General features: G+C 41.1%; 3 protein-coding genes across 4 annotated transcripts; 1 reads left to right on the top strand and 2 right to left on the bottom strand.

Annotated features, from left to right (window-relative positions):
- Positions 1-839: 839 nt before the first annotated feature.
- Positions 840-7,947, bottom strand: LOC115629677 (zinc finger CCCH domain-containing protein 18). 2 transcript variants are annotated; one of them, XM_030526195.1, is made up of 7 exons: positions 7,549-7,947; positions 5,234-5,999; positions 3,791-4,642; positions 2,935-3,391; positions 2,707-2,850; positions 2,509-2,646; positions 840-1,702 (listed from the first exon to the last, which is right to left on the bottom strand). In XM_030526195.1, exons 2-7 carry the CDS (start codon positions 5,918-5,920, stop codon positions 1,446-1,448), a joined length of 2,535 nt encoding a protein of 844 aa, XP_030382055.1. In that variant the 5' UTR covers positions 5,921-5,999; positions 7,549-7,947; the 3' UTR covers positions 840-1,445. The 2 variants fall into 2 exon arrangements, with proteins under 2 accessions (XP_030382055.1, XP_030382056.1); XM_030526196.1 differs by lacking the exon at positions 7,549-7,947 and adding an exon at positions 6,955-7,085.
- A 276-nt stretch (positions 7,948-8,223) lies between these two features.
- Positions 8,224-14,888, top strand: LOC115629638 (protein ABHD11). Its single transcript, XM_030526140.1, has 4 exons — positions 8,224-8,463; positions 14,023-14,196; positions 14,256-14,488; positions 14,546-14,888. Exons 1-4 carry the CDS (start codon positions 8,224-8,226, stop codon positions 14,817-14,819), a joined length of 921 nt encoding a protein of 306 aa, XP_030382000.1. The 3' UTR covers positions 14,820-14,888.
- Positions 14,889-15,544: 656 nt separating this feature from the next.
- Positions 15,545-18,344, bottom strand: LOC115629674 (protein unc-119 homolog). The gene is made up of 4 exons (XM_030526193.1): positions 18,061-18,344; positions 17,241-17,794; positions 17,003-17,175; positions 15,545-15,901 (listed from the first exon to the last, which is right to left on the bottom strand). The coding sequence occupies exons 2-4, from the start codon at positions 17,657-17,659 to the stop codon at positions 15,783-15,785; spliced, it is 711 nt and encodes a 236-aa protein (XP_030382053.1). The 5' UTR covers positions 17,660-17,794; positions 18,061-18,344; the 3' UTR covers positions 15,545-15,782.
- Positions 18,345-19,514: the final 1,170 nt, after the last annotated feature.

Raw genomic sequence — 19,514 nt, 5'->3', positions numbered from 1 at the left:
CAAACCCTAATAGAATAGAACAAAAATCTTCGCCAAAACTGCAAAAAACAAACAAATTTAATAATATACAAATTATTTTCATAGATTCTTTCAAAATTGGTCAGATCTGGCGGAGAAAATCAAAAAAGGTCGCGACCTTAAACGGAACGATGCAGACCATGCCAAGAGTCATGTGTTCGTGCACATTTTAAAAGCGCGCTTCAGCCACAATGTTTCGATCCTATAGGCCGGCATTATTGCAGCCAATGCCTGAAATATCGTAACGGCCGTGTTGATTGATTCATCTATTTCAAAGATCTGTCAATTCTTTAATTTTCATTTCATTTTTAAACGAAAACCAACCGGAATGAACAGTCAACACCTGCCACACATAAACGGCCTTGCTAAGAGGCATGTGTTCGTGTGCAAAGATTGCACACTTTCTAGCCCATGCCACAACCTTTACCCCCGGGAGCGAATGAATACATTTTAAGTAGGAAGCAAAAATACAAATAGATGCTTCTTTCTATTATTCTTTTTCAGAATTTCGATGCAATCATCACATACTTAATATATATACTCCTATATACATATTTTAAGCGCTCAAACAGCCCATGCAACTGTCATGTGTTCGTGCAGCTTTGCCAAGCGCCTTCTAGCCAATACATCCACCACCACCCCTCCCACAAGAATAACTGAAACGTCTCTTCGTTAAATTGTCAATTCTTTCTTCCTTTTAATACATAATTCCATTGATCTGATAATGATGAAGAAGAAGAAAAAGAAAAGGTTGCAACTTAATTGAAGCCATAATGGCGATTCATCCATTTACTACACAAATTAAATGAAAACGACAATTGTTACAATCTGGACTTATGTCTCCACAATTTCATACTGAAATGTGAACTCTTATATTTAATGCATCATATATGTATGTATTCGTATATATGTTTGTGTATATATCTTTACATAATTGTGAACAGCGCGCTTTTAGATTAATGAGAGCAGAGGAAAACAAAAAAATTATAGAAAAAAGGTAGTGGTGGACAAAATTAAATCTAAATGCATTGTTTGCTGTGTGTTCATCTTCTTAGTCCCCTCCTCCTCCTCGTCCTCCCCATCAACCCAACCAAACAATTGTGGGCCCCAATTCTCGTCGCTGGCAATGCCAAGTGAATGTATGTATGTATATATATGATCTTGATCTCTAATTATTAATTAATCTAAAAGCAGATGCACTCGCCCAAGGTCGAAAGAGTGCAGCGCCCCATGCTTTGAGGGTTGGTCCAAAAGAAAAAAAAAAAAAAACAAAAGTAAAGCATAAAAACGGAAGAGGAGGAAATAATAATAAAGAGTAACAGTGCATGGTAGGATGTAAAAAATGTAAATTAAACAGAAATCTGACCATTTGGCGAAATTCAGGGTGCAGAGAGATGGAGTTACAGCCTACAACTACGACGCTATTATCAGGCCAGTTTGGAGCGTTTCTTGGCAATGGCGTCCTCAACGGCGCGCAACTGCTTTAGCAATTCCTCGCGCCGTGTCTTCTTGCCATCCTTATCCTTGTCCTTCTCTTTATCCTTCTCCTTCTCCTTGTTCTCCTTCTCCTTATCTGATTTGGGTGAGTTGCTTGGCGAGACGAGCGCAGAAACGCCAACCATGGTCGAGGGTTTCTTAATCTCAATTAAAATAGGTGAACGCTTCTTTGCGATTTGTTCAGCAGCTGAAACGAAATAGAAAACCATTATAAATTGGAGAAATTTTTCGACATTTGCATATTTAGATACAAGTGTGTTTTAGAGCTGTGCGTGATCGACAAGTTCTGAAAAGCTGAGCCGAAGTATATAAATAATATCTCAAGGATCTCAAGAGATTCTTTCTGATCGCATAATAACTATTATTGAAAACTAATTTTAAGTATTAGTAAGGGATAAAAAGTTACTAATATGGATACCACGACTATTTGTTTAAATAAGAGAAATAAATATTTTAGAATTGAAAGATATTTGCTCTTCAGCTCTAGACTTTTCAATGCCCGAACTGTAACACGAAAGAAATGCTGGAGTGGAGGAGGCTCAACGCTTAAAATTAATTAAAAGACATTTTAAAATTTAATTTTAAAAAATTTAAATTATTTAAAAAAAATTAAATCAATGAAATAAATAAATTTAATAAAAAATTTCCAATGCATGCATTTGTAAGTGGAGACACATGTTTATGAACCGGCTCAACAGCATAATTTACATCAGAATCGTGTCTATGCGTGTAAGTATTATTGTAGTTATGAAAAAAAAAAACACTTTTCCGGGGGAAAAGAATTTAAAAAACAAACTTGACCTGCTTAGGGCGTAAGGGAACCTAAATATCAAGTTTGGTTATTCTAGCTCTTATACTTTCTGAGATACTTGCGTTCATACAGACGGACATGGCAATATTGACTCGTCTGGTCAAACGTGGAAGGAATGCGTGAGAAATGGATCTAATTCGTGAATGAACGTGATGATTGGGACGTTCAGTTGCAATACATACGTTTCTTAATTAATTTGCGCTCATTCAGCGCCTTGTCCGTTGCACGTACACGCTTCTGTGGCGTATCCCGAGATCCCGAAGAGCTTTCCGACGATGATGAACCGGACTCGGAATCCGAATATGATGTCGTCGATGAATCTACAATAAGCGAAGCACATTTTAGTTCAGCAGCTTGATGTTTAGACTTTAAATGCCTACCTGAATCTGATGATGAGGAGCTGCGACGTCGCCTCAGTTTGTCAAACTTCTTGGGCACTGGGGAGAGCTTCTTGCGCTTTGATGCGGGACTGTGTGCGCCTCGTTTTTCTATCGCCGGCCGTTTATACGAAGGCGACACGCTGGCTGCTCGCACAAATGAATGGAAAGGAAGAGATTGGTGGTTGGTTATAGTGTTTTCAAAGACTTGTCTGCAATGATTTGTCTTACGTGGCGAACGTCGCGGACGTCGGGGTATTTCGTTTGGTGAATGGGCACGTATGCGACGTCCCGCATAACGCCGCTTGTGATCGGATGGACTGCTCGAGCGAGACGACTCCGAACTTGAATCACTCTGCGAGGAATTGGAGGTGGAATAGGATGAGTTGCTGGTGTAGCTGCGACGATCGCGGCGCCTCCGATCATCGCGCTCGAACGAACCGCCGCGTCCAATCGATTTCGAGCGCATCCAGGGATCGTTCCACTCATCACCACGACCCACAGCCTCGACTCGCTGCACAATTACCTCGCGTGCCGGACGCAAACGACGATCATCCTCATACTGTGGCATGCGATGTGGCGGCAATTCACGATAGCGCGCCATCCGACCATAGGCATCGACATCCTCATATGGCGGCGGCAAATAGCCAGCACGTCCATAACGGTCCGGTGGACTGTAAACGGAATACTGCAATAAATGAGATCAAAGATGAGATGAAGGCACAATTAATAACATTTTTAAACCAATATCATGGAAACCAAGTTGGGTGTCTCTAGCTTTTGCGGCTTGAAGGTTGTTGAGGTTCATAAAAACGGACAGACGGACGACTGACTACAAAATAGTATATATATATCGGTTTGTCTCATTATGATGCTTATAAATATATCTACTTATAAGGTAGTGTTTGCCGCGCCTTCTACAATTGGCATTTCCACTTTCTGCTATGATTCGTGTACGCTTTGGAAATCAGTCGAGATTTTAGGTATGCTCTATATACCCAATTTATTCTATCTTATCAGCGCACTTTTTGATTTCTTTATGGTTATTATTATTCTCGTAACTGGTTGCATAATCCGTTTTACTTACAGCTGAGGGTGAACTGGCCCGATCCTTGATGTAGTAGGGGTCCTTTTCCAGCTCATCTGGCGACAGTGTAAGATTCATTTTCTTATCCTCAAAGTCCATATCTTGCTCCTTCCGTTTGTTTGCCTTACGCATCATTTCTTTGGCCGTTCGCAGGCCACGCTCCCAAGCATTCTCTACCACCACCGGCACCACATCAGACACATAAATGCCGCGCGCATCATGATGGGGCGCATAGACGCTGGGCGCATGATGCACGGCCGGACGATGATGCAGCGCTGGACGTTCGCTTCGATAGTCGTGATAATCACCCGCTGCTGCCGCTACATGATTGCTGTAGGCGCCAGCTGGTGGTCGAGCGGCGCTACTACTGCTCTGCATGGGCACTGATCGCACCATACTCTCAAACATAGTGTAGTTGCCTTTGTCTGTGACGCCCGGATGAAGGAATCGGCAGCTCATGCCCCAAGTGCATTGACCGCGCGTGTAGAAGCGACAAACTGGCTTGGGTTCTGTCTCCTCGGGTCGCTTCTCATCCTCATCCGATACTTCACCCTCTTCGAGTTCGTCATCATCTTTTTTCTTGGCATTGGCGGCCGCAGTGGCGGCATCTTCCTCATCCTCTCCATCGCCATCCAATTCACCCTCATCATCGTTCAAGGGATCGGCTTTAGATGTTTTCTTTGTTTCGTTGGCTTTAGAAGTGTCGTCGCTCTCCTTGCAAATGTCTGGACACTCACCTTCCTCGGCCTCAAAGTCTAGAGCATCATCATCGTGCGCCTTAACTATGTCGTCAAGTGCCGCTGCCTCGACAGCACTACCAGCAACTACCACTCCATTCGCTTTCTCCTCGTTCTGCAATCAAGAAGAAGAACTGCTAGTTAGATATACATACTATATATTAAGAGTATTTTCTATTTCAAGTCTGTATCTCGACTACTCGTAAGAGACCCAGTAATTAGGGGCTCCACACACAAATGTCAATTAGTCAATGGAAAATATATTTATTTTATAGTTAACACTAAGAGATTTGGTAATAATCTGATGGACCAATGCTGCTCTGATGGATCTCAACTGATGTTCTGAATAACTGAATGAATTAGGTTCCTTCAGTTCTTGAACTGCATAAAGGTTTCATTCCTTGATACGGATGCGGATCTGATGGATCTAATCTGATCCATTTATTTCAATAAGCTAAAGAGATTCGTTCAGCATTGCTGATAATGGTTTTATTCCTTGATAGTTTTCGAGTAGAAGCGAAAAACTTAAGGAAGAATTGTCTCCACACCTACCAATGCGGATCTGAAGGATCTAATCTGATCCATTTATTTCAATAAGTTAAAGGGTTCAGTAGCATCAGAGGGCTTTAGAAATAATTGTTTCTAAATCGCTTCTGTGGGGAAAAACCTAAACCTTAATGATGATTATTTATATCCGTTCTCTCACCTTTGTCCCTTTGTTGGTTACAGCTTCCCGTTCGGATTTATCGTCCGGCAGCTGCCGCTCCTCGCTGGGCGATTTGCCATTTGTTTTGCCTTCTTCCGGCTCTGCAACAGATAGCGAGTCGTTGGAGATGGCACCGTCATCGTCATCATCATCGCTATCGTTTTCTTCATTATCCGAATTCTTGGAGGGCGCGCGCTTCTCGCTGCCAATTTCGCTCACATCGCTCAGATCCTCATGACTGATGTTAAGGTCGACGGCGGCCTGATTGTATAATTGGGGACTGTTGCTGCGACTGCGCACCGAGGAGAGAAACGAGCTCTGCTGCGACTTGTTCGGGGAGCCGGTTTCAGGATTGGGCGCCACCTCAGTGGTAGGCGCGGCATCAGCTTCGGGCTCCTCCTCGTCGCTGGAACTGCTGCTGCTAGAGCCACTGCCACTGGTGCTGCTACTGCTGGAGCTTTTCTTTTTCGACTTGACAGCATCGCTGGAGGAGGAGCTCGTGTTTGAGGAGGAGCTGCTGGTGGAAAGCGTACGCCCGGGACTGTTAGGCTCAGAGTTTGGCTTCGCTGGCGCATCTTCGGCTTCGATTTGCTTTTCTGGCGTTGCTGCCCGCGAATTGGACGAGGACTCAGATGAATTGGACCCAGAGCTGGCGTGAGAATCATCGGACTCCATACTGACACCCATAAAGTAGGTAACGCCTCGGTTTCCGGTGGCGCTTCCTTAGCCTCAACCTACGCTGTATCTGTTGCTGTTGTTTCTGTTTCTGTAGAAAATTCGAATGGGTATTCAGTTGATCAGCTCCACACAGTCAATTCGTGCATAAAATACATATAAGATTTATTCAAATAGACTATATTGGCGATTGGACAAAGTAGTATGAACCTTCGACGGGCCGAAGCATGTAAGCCCTGCAGTTGGTATTCCACCAGATAAAGCTGGATTATACATATATCGATAAGTGTTTGTCATAAGCAGTTTTAAACAGAATAAATCCTGAATCAGAATATGCTAAGTTCTAAACATACCAGCGAACGAGTGCCTTTTAATCGAAATTAAACATTAAATCAAGCTGTAATTGTAATTAATTGGAAACTTTTTAAAGTTTAATCCGTTCCAGCAATTTAATTTTTGACAAAATTTGCATTTAGCTTGCAGTCATGGTTCAAATAGGGATAGGATTGTGTGGAAAGTGTGCAGCCGCTTGAAAATAGTTGCTTAGTAGGAAATCAAATCGAAATGTCTCCTTTTGAACAATCTGACCTTCTCTAGATGTTTAATTTGTTGTCGAGAAACCAACCCTTTACGCATGAAAATACTATTCGACATCGAAAGATTGGATGGCCCGGCATTTCTTTCCACTGATCGTCGTCATATATACAGTTGTTTAGCTTTCTCTACACCAACACGCACACATACGAGAATGTTCAAGAGAAGCGAAACACATGTATGTATGTATAAACGAGTGTTTAAGTAATGAGAAATAAATAAATTAAAAACACAAAAAAATAAAATAAAACCATGACAATGAAATGTGCAACCAAGTTCATAGACATTTATAATCTTTTCAGCCTCGCGCTGCAAACATAATCCATGTTCATTTATCGACCTTATTTATTATTATTATTTAGCGCACAGTCGTCTGTGCGTTAGTTTTTTTAGAGGGGGGGATAAATATGTTTTTGATCGTAAAGTATTCTGTTCACTTGTTCAGTTCTTACCTTCATATTGTAAACCTTTTTTCTTTAATTTTTTTGGTTTAGTGTGTGGTCTCTTTACAATTTATTTCGACTTTACGCGAACGAGAAAGACAACAGAGAGTGAGCAAAAAAAAAGTATTACAACAACAATACGCAATGCAGAGCGGAATATATAAATATATATATGTACTACAATTTGTAACAATAAACTGATTTTGCTCTTTTTTCAACTCTCAAGAGTTTCGGCTACAAATACAGACACACACACACACACACAGAAGTAGTAGAGTTATTTTTGTTCGTATATACTTTTCGCGACCGACGAAGTTGTTAAATGAAATTCAATTGGAAAAATTGTCTATTTATATTGAAATTGATTGTCTTTTACAATACATAATATTAAATTGACTTCAAGCACAATTTTAGTTCACAAATCACAAGCCTGTTCGGTTGGCTTGACTGGTTGGTTTTAAGAATACTTTTTTTTAATTTTTTTTTTTACTTTAGACCACTTTATCACTTACGTAGTGTTGGAGGGGAAAAATAGAATTCTTGAAATATATCAATTGTTGGTATTTGCAGTATGCTGAGTATGTTGTTGTTGTTGTTGCTTACCTATAACTGCAGCGTCTGGGTCGACGTCGACGTTGTCGGCCACCTATTCAGCGGCAGCCGCAAAGCAAAACTTTGCTGCGTCGGCGGCAGCAGCGGCAGAGAGATAAAATGTGCGACCTGTGATTGTGTCTGTGTGCTCGCCTCGGAGGCGCCCTCTGCCCGCGCGTCAAGTTGTGAATTTCTTTTCCTTAGTCTTCCTAGCCAGTTGCGTTATTACTGCTTTTGCAGTCCGTGTCTTCTCAACTGATGGCAAAATGTGGTTGCCCCTCTTAGTTAGCACTATTACCTGATAAATTAACGAATTATATTCACTTATTATCGCTGGCGAAAATGAATTTTCATCCCCGTTCTTCTTTCTATTTGTCGGTAGTAATATGGCCGCTTGCGCTTCTGTCTAGAGATGGACGATATTTGCGGTTCGGCGTTGCCACTGCGGAGAGCACGCTTGCTTTTTGGCCGTCCCTTCGATAAAAATGTACAAATGTGCATTGCAGCGCCACAACAAGTTATTGTTGTTATTTATTAAGGAATTAATAAATCTAACTCTTATCATGTTATCCCAATATGTTGCTCCCAAATGTTACACAACTTACATACATACGTTAACTAATGTGTCTATATTTTATAAAGCGATTGGACTTCAATGGTGTGTACACACTGATAAAGCAAATAGAAATGCAGCTGTTCGTAAAATCGTTACGTTTTCTACGTAATGGAAAATTCTTAACCAGGACATTAACAACAGAACAAAATTATGCGCAGCAAGTGGAAGCTGTACCCTTAAGTTCGGAGCTGTTTGAGGGTCCAAAAACCGATGCCAATACAGCGCCTTTGATAACAATGCATGGCCTGTTCGGCTCAAAGCAAAATTGGCGCGGCATTAGCAAAGCACTGACCTCCAAAACCGATCGTCGTGTAAGCAAACTATCGTAAATACATATGCCTAAGTTGATTATATATTTTTGATAAGGAGTTGCTTTTAGGTTTCTGAGGAGACAACATCGCGGTCGGGTATCAGTGTTCAAGTTTTTTCGTTTTTCTGCTAACGGGCAGTTCGTGGAATTTGAATTTATCAGCAACTTTTTTCGGTTTTAATGTGCTACAGCACATTACTTATTGATTTGCAACTTTTAAACTAATTAAAGGATTCGATTTCAACAGAAACGCAGCATTCGTGCAGAAACGTGCACTTCGAGGCTTTATGGCAGGCAGGAGTAAAGCTGGTCGTCCGATAGGACAAGTATGCACCACCGGGGCTTTTGGGACCACCAGTCGCCGCGCCAACCCTAACGAGGTGCCCAAAAAGGAAGAAGCACCATCAGTTCGCAGAACTAAAGAGGGAAAGAACGACGCGCCAGCCAAATGCGGCCCAACCAAAAGCGCGCCAAATACAAGTGTTGGTAAACAGGCAACTGCGGTAAATGACGTAAAAGTTGACAAGGACGGACTTTCATGTAAGTCGAAAAATTCCAAGATTTCTACCACTTCTGATGAAATAAATGCGGGAAGCAAAAGTGTGGTCGACAAGGAAATTGTGGTTGCCATGCAGTATGACGGGGACCACAAGGGTCCTTTTATTGTTTATGTGGACAAGGCTAGCGAAATGGGAGTACGCAAAGCGATTAACCAATTCGAGTTAATCGAGCTGCTCTCTTCGCTAAAAATCAGTGGCATAGAAGAAGTAAGCAGGATAGGGCATGGCAGGTGTAAGGTCACTTGTGTGTCGGCGCAAAGCGCCAATGACCTGGCCTCATTGGAAGCTCTCGCTGTTCACGGCTTCGAGGCCAACATTTTTAAGCATTTCACTAGAAAGGCTGGGATTATTTTTAACATTCCCACGTATATGTCAACCGACCACATGATGGAACTCCTGTCGGCGGACATTCCCATAATGCAGGTGGAGAGAATTTTCAAAAAATCAAGGGACACAGGGGACTTGGTCCCTACCTCCAGAGTAAAGATCTGGTTTAAGGGACACCAGGTGCCAAAAGAAATAAAATTTCTATATACAAAGGTGGCGGTACAACCGTTTATACACTTCAAACAATGCTTCCGTTGCTTACGTTTTGGCCATATGGCCAAGCACTGCAAGGGGAGTGCACGGTGCTATAAGTGCGGAAAAGAACATGAGAGAAAGGACATTTGCACTGATATTGCTTGTGCCAATTGCAAAGAAGGCCATATGGCAACATCACCCCATTGTGCAGCCAGACAAAAGGAATTCGCTATTCAAAAGTGTATGGCCTTGGAGAATATGTCCCGAGCAGAAATTAAGAAGACTCATCCGTCTCTCTTTAAGAGGACGGTGCCTGATCTAAGAGATCAGTCAGAATTCCCTTTTTTAAGAAGGCTAAATAATAGCTCAGGAAAGCGCGAGTACAGCAGCCACGAAGTGGCGAAGGAGGTGCATCCCATTGCACCATATGCCAGGGTAGCTAGGCTTCCAGGCAGAGCTCTCGGGGAAACATCCAAGCCCAAGCCGTCCAGATACGGCAATACAACTAGTCATAACTTGGCAGATACCGCTCACAGAGCGGAGGTGCTTGAAGTTGGTACCACCAAAGTGTCTTTAGCCCAAGAAAAACTTAATATAGTGGAAAAGAAAATATCTAACTTCATAACGGACCCAAATAGCGGAGCGGGCCCATCTCTACAGTTCTGGGAGGAAATCAGGGATCTCATAAATGCTGCTAATGCGGAGCTAGATGCAAATCAAATTTGCATCGCCTCGGCCTTGACAAGCACAGCAACAATATGAGAATCCTCCAATTCAACATCCAAAGCCTGACTTTCAACAACAACAAACAAATTCTTCACATGTTCCTCCTAAACAACAACATAGACATCGCCATTCTGTCGGAAATATGGGTGAAAGACAATTCAGAGTGTGGAATTCCTGACTTTAACTTTTATGGAAAGCCAAGGGAAGACGGATACGGTGGAGTAGGGATGTACATAAGAAGGGGAATCAAATTCAAAATCCTAAAGATTAAAAACGACATGGAATGTATGGGCATTCAGACCCTAAATCTAAAGAGAAATTTGTGCCTTTACGGTATCTATGCGGCCCCCTCATTATCAGTGTCTATCCTGAAAAAGGGGGCAAAAGAAATTTTCGAGTATGCGGCATCATTGAGCATTGCTTCACTAATATGTGGGGATTTTAATGCCAAATCCACAACATGGGGCAGCTCCAGTAGCGACGGCAAAGGACATGGCTTGGAACGGGCGGCAGCTAACTCGGGCTTTGTATGTATGAACGACAGCTCCCCTACGTTTTCTCGTTGCCCAGGTCAAAGCTCGGTGCTGGATCTGACTTTCTGCAATACGAGTAGTATTCAATATAGATGGCAGGCTCAAAGCAGCAAACTAACAAACAGCAACCATTTTCCAGTCTTAATAGACTTGGTCCAATTCTGCGCGAATACAAGTCACAAAAAGGTACTTCATAATAGGATTGCGAGAGTTTTCGCTAATAGTGACTTTTCAAACCTGGATTCACTCAATGGCAATGTTCGCCTTATCACAAAAACCAATACAATTACGGTATCAAGCAAAAACAAATATGTACCCAAGAGATGGTGGAACGAGGAAGTTGACAAGCTGTTTCGCCTTAGAAATGCCTGCAGGAAAAAGTTCTATTTCACCAAAAAGCTGGAAGATGCGGAGCTACTCATGGTAGCAGAAGCAAAGCTGCAAAACCAAATAAAAAACTGTCGCAGAGCTAATTTTAGGCAGTATATTGACGAAATGACGACAGCTCCCACACTGTGGAATGGAACAAGACATTTAAAACTTTATAAAAGAATGAAAAGGACAGCTAACACCTGGTCAAAAGCAGAGGACGAGGAGTTCCTTATGATAGTAAAGAACACGCCAACCACAACATTCAGTTGTCCACGTATGGCGACATCATTGGTCCAGGAAGGGGTCCCCATTTTGTTTAACTTTGAGGATTTTATGTCAGTGTTGAATGCGAGAAATCCAGATTCGGCATGTGGGCTCGATGGCATCTCGTATAGGATGCTGCAGACATTACCGAACCCTAAGAAGAATCAACTTTTTAATATGATAAACGACATTTGGCGGGCTGGAGTCTTCCCAGAATCCTGGAGACAGATCAGGCTGGTGCCGGTACCAAAAAAGGGCTCAAACTCTGACCTCGTTTGTAACCACAGACCAATCTGCCTGCTTAGTGTTCTGTTAAAAACAGTAGAGGGTCTAATCAAAATGAAATTCGACGAACATATTGCCAGTCGCGACCTGCTACCGGAAAGATCATATGCTTTCAGGAAAGGAAGATCGACAGCTCTATGCATAAACGATCTAATTAACAAGATCCAATACCTTAAGACTGAGGGTTTCCAAGTTGTGGCAGCATGTCTAGATCTAAAAAAGGCTTTTGACTGTGTGGATATTGAAACCTTAGACCACCAGCTTCGTGCCGTGGAGTTTGATCCACACCAGGTAAGGTGGATAACTGATTTCCTCCGACGCAGATATCTGGTAAAGGGGTCGAGCAAAGCTGAAATAAATAGAGGAGTTTGCCAAGGTAGCTGCTTAAGTCCCACTCTTTTCAACATTTACACAGCCAAGTTACACACCATAAACAATTCGAACTGTCTGCTTTTTCAATATGCAGATGATTTCTTTCTGATCTGTTTTCACAAGAAGTTTGATTTAGCCGTTTTAACGCTAAGTGAAAGAATAGAAAAATTTGAAAGAGAATGCAGCAGGCTCAACTTATCTTTTAATCCAGCCAAATCCAAAGTCATTCACTTCAGCTCACGCAGAAGACAACTAAATTTGGTAAGCCAAGGTTTCCACATTAAGGAAGTTGCACAAATCAGCTATTTAGGCAGGAACATAACAGCAAATAACTCGGCATGCACCCATATTAGTCAGGCTATCTCAGAGGCCAATAAATCATGTGCGTTCATCAGGCTCTTTAGCGGCTGTCAATACGGTGTCAGTCCTAGGCAAGGAATCTTGTTGCACAAGGCTTTCGTCAGGAGCAGGCTGGAATACGCGTGCTCCTCTTTTAGCAGCCTATCCAAGACAGCCCTAGCTAAGGTCAAAAGCCATACCAATATGCACCTGAGAAAAGCGTTAGGACTAATAAAATGTACCCCCATTCAAATCATCTACCACATGGCAGCAGAGATGCCACCGGATTTCAGGATTTTATTCCTCACAGCCAAAGAATTGGCAAAAGCATTTGCTTTCAATTTACCAGTCTGCGATTTGCTGTCATCCACCAGCACGATAAACACTAGTTATGCGAGGGTTTACAGGAGGTTTGCTAACATACTAGACCACATTGAAGAGATTCCTCTAATACCTCTCAAATGCGCAAAAATGAAAGGAGACACGGATTTTTTGAAGGGCTCAGCAAGAAACAAGCAGTCCATGGATAATTCAACCATGCGCCTGATTTTTAATGAGAAAGCCTCCAGTCTGAGAAGCAGAGGCTTTAAGCTATATTTTACCGACGGATCGGTCACCTCCAGCCACTCAAGCTCTGCTTTTTTGCAGGAAGAATCAGGGTTTGTAGATAGTTTCTATACAAACAAAATCCTCTCGTCTCTCTCCTCAGAGCTTATTGCAATTGAAAAGGCAGTTGATCATGCAATCTGGTTGAGAATTTCCCATGTGGCAATTTTAACGGACAGCCGAGGCAGCGTGCAAACACTAATAAATCATTCGCTTAACAATTCCATAGCAAACAACATTAAAAGAAAAATTAATAACTGTTCCAGTGTTTTAGCTGTAGAGTTACATTTCATACCGGGACATGTGGGTATTCCCCAAAATTCCGCGGTGGACACGGCAGCCAAAAGAGCAACAACAGACGGCACCTTCATGGTGCTAAAATGGAGCTTAAAGGATGCAGTGCGTACCATGTACAGTCTAATCCATGACGAATGGGAACTAGAGTACGCCAGATTCGTGGCAGAGAAAAACAGAGCATACTGCGCACTTTTTCCGACCACGCTTGGAAAACCGTGGTTCCAAAATAAGAGCTGCAATTTTAACGCAAACAATACAAAACTAATTAATAGACTGCTTAGTGGATACACATTCGATAAAGTCACTCTTTCAAAAATGCATGTTATCGACGATAACAAATGTAACAGCTGCGGCGTTCCCGATAGCGCATCACACATCATATTTGAATGTCCAAAACATAATACAAATCGACAACGCGTCCCATCGCTAACCAAATATAACAATCTGCACTCTTTCTTTAAGCATGAGGCGGTTCAAGAATATAACGCAATAGTAAACTTCATAAATGACACAAAAGTCAAACTGTAATTTCAAGCAACATCCTACATTTATCTAGTGTGGCAATTTCCACTTCACCAATAAGTGGGCGGCCAAATAATTCCACAATACCCAAGGGCATCGTGGTAACTTAAACCCAAAAAAAAAAAAAAAAAAAAAAAATATTTTTGATAATCGTACAATCAGATTTACACGGTGGATGCACGAAACCATGGAGACAGTCCACACACATCGTCTCACAGTTCGGCAGGCATGTCAGCCGATGTGAGCAGCTTCCTCAGCACCAACTCCTTGAGCAAGGCTTGCCTGATGGGCCACAGTATGGGCGGTCGGACCATGATGCACTTTGCTCTGACGTATGTAGGTCGATATTATCTATATTCTTACCATATGCTGCATACTCTTATCTACTTTTATAGCCTCAGCTAACCGATCGTCTCATTGTTGTGGACATTTCGCCCATTTCGATACCGCGCAGTTTCTATGAAATGAATCGCATCTTTGATGCAATGCTTAATATTGCAGTGCCATCGAATTTGCCTATGGCCGAGGGTCGCAAATTAGTCAAAGAGCAAATGAAGCAGGCCACAGATTCTATGGAGACGGTCGACTTTATAATGTTGAATCTTCGCAAGAAACCAGATACAGGAGAGTAAGTGTTCTTTTTCATTCTATAGCCGATATGATCTTAAGAATCTTCTTTAATCAGATTTGTATGGGCGTGCAATGTTCAGACTTTGCATGACAGCTTACCGCATTTCGGCAATTACGAATCGGAACTGCAAAACTTGAAGCCCTACAATGGACCCACAACTTTTATTTGTGGCACGCGCTCGCCATTTATGTCACCAGATCATTGGCCACAGGTGCTCAAATACTTCCCCAATGCCGAGATTCATTGGCTCGACGCTGGACATCTCGTACACTTCGAGCAGCCGCAGAAATTTATACAAATTGTTGCGGATTTTCTGAACAAAAAGTGATGCTCTTCTGACTATGTGAATAAGTTCCAAAGAAAGTCGAAATATTAAATTGCAAATTTTAAATATCAATTTCTGGTCGATCATTTGTTTATAAAAGGTGGCAGCATTGAGTTAAACGACCATGGGATGGAATTTAAGGACATCGCAATACGTGGCAGCGCTATTTACCACACCAGCTGATTATTATCGATAGCAAACACAAAAGTGTGCAAAAAAGTGCATCATATTTTTGGGTCATCTCGCCGCCCTCTGTCCTTCTCTCTCTGCCATCCACTTACTTAGTCATTCCCTCTCCCTTTACATGCAATAGAGCGAGACAGTGCGGTTTTTGAATGTACATTTGAAATGTCATTTAATTTCGTGTGATTTTTCATAAAGTACAGATAAAAAATATACACTTACACAAATCCAAAGAAGCTAAAACGTATGCTGCATACAAAACCGCCTTATGTGTGTAGATAAGTCGTATATATGTATGTATATGCTACTGTTTATATATGCCTTGTTGATTTGCTTAGTGTTGTTACTTAAAGGTACGAATAAATAAATACATACATACATAAATAAGGGGAAATCACATTGCATTTTAAAATTATATGAAAAAATAATTAAATTTAAAAAAAATAAACACGTAAAATGAACACAGTTTCGTGGGTGAGTGAGTGTGTGTGTTTGAATGTTTGTAATAATTAATAAATACATTAAACAGGAATGGTGGGTAAAACTTTTGTGCTAAGGCTAAAAAGGTTTTATTACAATTTTTCCTTTGGTTTTCCTTGATGTGTTTGTTGTTCATGCCTGCGTGTGTGTGGTGTGTTTTGGGTGTGAGTTCTTTAGCATGACTCTTTTGTGATACATTAACTTAGCATTTTAGTTAGTTAGGCTTTAGTTATGCTCCTAGGTATTTCTTGTAGTTTCCATTATGCCGCTGCATTTTGAATTGATGCTCTTCTGCTGCTTAGCTTAAACAATTATGCCACCATCGTAGGCGTAGTCAGCTTTATTGTGCATTACGAGTCGATTCTCCACAAAGTAAAAACTGTCCGAGCGCGTCTCAAAGGGGCTCGATATCATTTCAGCAACTGCAACGAGAAACAATTGAGTTAGCATATTATGTTCGCTCTATTTAACCCTCAACCTTGACCCAAAAACCCTTAATGCCGGAAGAGCGGATGTCTATTTTTGGCAACTGTGTGTGTTTTCATCGCGTGTGTGATGCTTAAAGTGCTTGGCATTGCGTAATAAATTATTATAAATATAATCAATTAAATTTTCTGTTTTTCGTTCCATTTTTTAGCTTGAGGACTTCTTTAGTTCTTAGAAGTGTTTTTATGCCTAATAGATTTTCCTATTATTTCTATTGGTCGGCTAGTTACGCCAATTTATTGTATTAATGATAGAGGAAGGCAAGGAACTATTCAAAAGCCAGAATCCGTCATATCAGTCAATTGTTCAACGTACATACATTTTAAATGTATTCCACTGCACTCCGGATGGAAGAAAGAAAGGCGCGTTACTGCCCACTTTTCAAAATTATGTAAACGATACATTGATTGCTAAGTCAACTTTTTATGCCTAAGGCCCGGTGAGGTTTATATATGAGATTTTTTTTAAATCTAATGTTTTCATAAAAATTACTGAATAAAAAATCTAGTTAATATAAATGACTAAACAACCTCTTGAAATGGGACAATTAGTTTTCAGCTGATAAACAATATTGAAGATAAATAGAACTTATTATTATGTATTATTAAATTATTAAATTTGTTCAATAATGAAGATTTCAGGAAGTTATGAAAGATATAAGTAACCCCTCTTTGGTAGCTTTATTGCATATTCTTTGAGATTAATCAGTTTTAAAATGTCTCCAAATTGCGTTTTTCTTCCTACTTCATATATGTATGTGGGCTTAGAGATATAGATTTAAAAATGACAACCAAAAACTGTCAATTTTCTGCCTAGTTTTTAACAATTATTCATTTCTAATTACATTTATTGATTCTAAACAAAGATCTAGCGACAAACGCATTACTCTTTTTGGTGTTTCAAATCGGCTGATTATTTGTTAAGACGAAAAACGGAGCATACTTTGATGGGCACGTTTTCATAAAAACCACGTAAATATGCCAATTAGAGCCCATATGCTTATTAGAAGTAAGCTTAGCGCGCAAATTGGAACTCACCTAGGTCTGGTGGAAGATTAGGAAACTCGTATATGTGCTCGCAAGTGTTCTTTGAGTATGGAATGCAATATCCGAACTCGAAATCGAATGTTTTAAGCAAGCGATCGCGAAAGAAGTGCCGCTCGATCATGCGAAAATTATTAACTGGCTGACTTCCCACCGTGAATTCAACACTGAAAGGGAAGGGAGTGTTTGTAAATTAAATTGGTAATTGTGATTATATAATCGGTTGGCTTACGTGGCTCCCACGGTCTTCAAATTAAGGAATGCCGGTGTGAACTGATAGCGCACATAGCGCCCGGCATTGGGATCGGCAGTGTCTTCGAGTGAGAGTTCCTCGGTGGCGGCCAACATAGTCTCCTCAACGGACAGTCCATCCGGAAATTGCTCACTGGGCGGTTTAGCGATCTCAAAAAGCACAGCCCCACTCTCCAGATCACGGATCTTGAAGCGTGTAAAGTCAATTTCGAACACATTGGCATTTGCCGAGCACAGGTAATCATCCGTAATTTTTGTCAGATGCAACACATCCTCGGGACTAATGCTAGTGCCCTCCGGTCGCTTTGATTCGGCACCTGCATTCTCCCTACCATCACTGTTGCCCGACGACGATGAGGACGATTGTACGGGATTCAATTGCTTGCCAACAACACTCATGATGATTACAATGACCACTCCTTCTACTCCGCTTCCTTTGTTCTGCTATTCTGTTGAAGAGGGTGGGGGTGTGTGTGTGTTGATTGCGTTTCTTGAGCTTAGTCGCAACGTATTTTCCCCAACTCGGCGTTCAAGCTAGAATGGCAAAATGCATATCATAAATAAATAATAATTAATTTGTCAGCTGTTGTGGAGAAAGTAACTGAAATAAAGGAACTTTGGTGTTGGCGACACGCCATGGTTGGTCGCACGAGTAGTTGCTGTTGCTGTTTTTGTTCGCATATCGCTTGTAGGAGTTCTGCCTTAACGCACTTAGCAATTAAGTCATGCATACGAATGGGCACACGCAATTACACACACACACACAAATACACAGCAAAATTCATGTGAAAAAAACTCACCTATACAAGGAAAAGTTGCCATAACAAATGCCAAAAACGCGACCCAATTTCTGGAAAAGCTTCTTTGTTTGTATTTGTTTTTCTACCCGTCTCTGTGTGTGTGTGTGTGTGAGAGTATCTGTTTGTGCCTTTGTTTGTGTTGTCGCTGCCTGTTGTCCTGTGTGTTCGCTAAAGTTGACTTTGTGCCGCGAAATGAACACCGTTTTCATTGACTTTTAACTGTAACACATTCTTGATTTGTTATTGTTTTTCTTTTTTTTTTTAAATTTTTAAACTCTTTTCTGCAGTTCTGCACTGACAAGATTAGTTGTGCTGCATGCTAGTGATGGGCAACCAACGCGCAACAACTCGATAACGGAAAAATCCTACTCGATTGTTGCCTGCTGTCGCTACATTTTCACAGTAGAGTAGAGTATACACACTGGCGCGGCACTTGGGAAGTTGGCGCGAAACATCACCGTTTTCAAATTGCCAACTGTTGCGAATGTGCAATTTTGAAAACTGCATTCATAGTTTTTTAATTAACAAGAAATTATACATTTAATTCCTAAATTAAAGTTCAGTCATTTAGGCAACGTACAACGAGGAAAAGTACTAGCCGACCAAGCAAACAACTTCTGGAAAACATGCATGCATACATGCACAAACAGTATACTATATGTAGTATGTGTATGCCTAATGCGCCTATGTGTCATTTGTATATTGATATATGCATTGTTTTTGGCTTTAAGTGGTATTTTAATATTCGCAGCAGGCCAACAGTGTTAAGTTTCAGACCGCATCCACTTCAACCCAGTCCCAGTCCCTGCCTTAGTCCCAGTCCAGCCACGCTATTCCGCTTTATGTGTCGTCCACTTTAGTCCCTAGACGTCCACGTTTCCTGTATTTTTGTTCTTTCGCCAGCGTGTGCGTGTGTATGCGTGTGTGTGTGTATGTGTGTTTGTATTCAAAAGTGAGAACGTGTTCACTTTTGTATCTTTAGTACAGTCGACTGTGTTGTGGTCTGAGAGCAACCCAGCAATATAATACCGATGCCAATCAATTCTGACACGAAACCATTCATCAGATTCTGGAGTTTGAAAATTCACGCAAAGAAATTGCAGATCGAAGATGTGCAAAATAAATTGGGATTATTGTAATGAATAAAGTTATATTTATTTATCATTTATAAGCAAAAACTAAAGTTAAGAGCTATTGCTGTTAGATTTATCAAAACAAATGCACACATGCTTAAAAAACATATATGTATGTTGAATTAAAAATCTCCGTATCATCTGAGACTTTGTTCTTTTTAAAAACATTCCATTAAGTTCAGATCTATCTATCTAACTTCCTTCCAATATATGCTGTTTGTTTCTTAGGAATGCTCAGCTTTCGAAACTAAACAAACATTTTAAATACATTTACTTGAAATTAACAGAATTCTAAGCATTCCTATCAGCATGCTTAGAAAA

The sequence above is a fragment of the Scaptodrosophila lebanonensis genome, unplaced genomic scaffold, assembly GCF_003285725.1.
Source record: "Scaptodrosophila lebanonensis strain 11010-0011.00,11010-0021.00 unplaced genomic scaffold, SlebRS2 tig00000161-arrow-arrow-pilon, whole genome shotgun sequence".
NCBI classification, from domain to species: Eukaryota; Metazoa; Arthropoda; class Insecta; order Diptera; family Drosophilidae; genus Scaptodrosophila; species Scaptodrosophila lebanonensis.
Note: the sequence above shows the minus strand (reverse complement) of the source record. Positions and strands in the feature narration are given on the sequence as shown.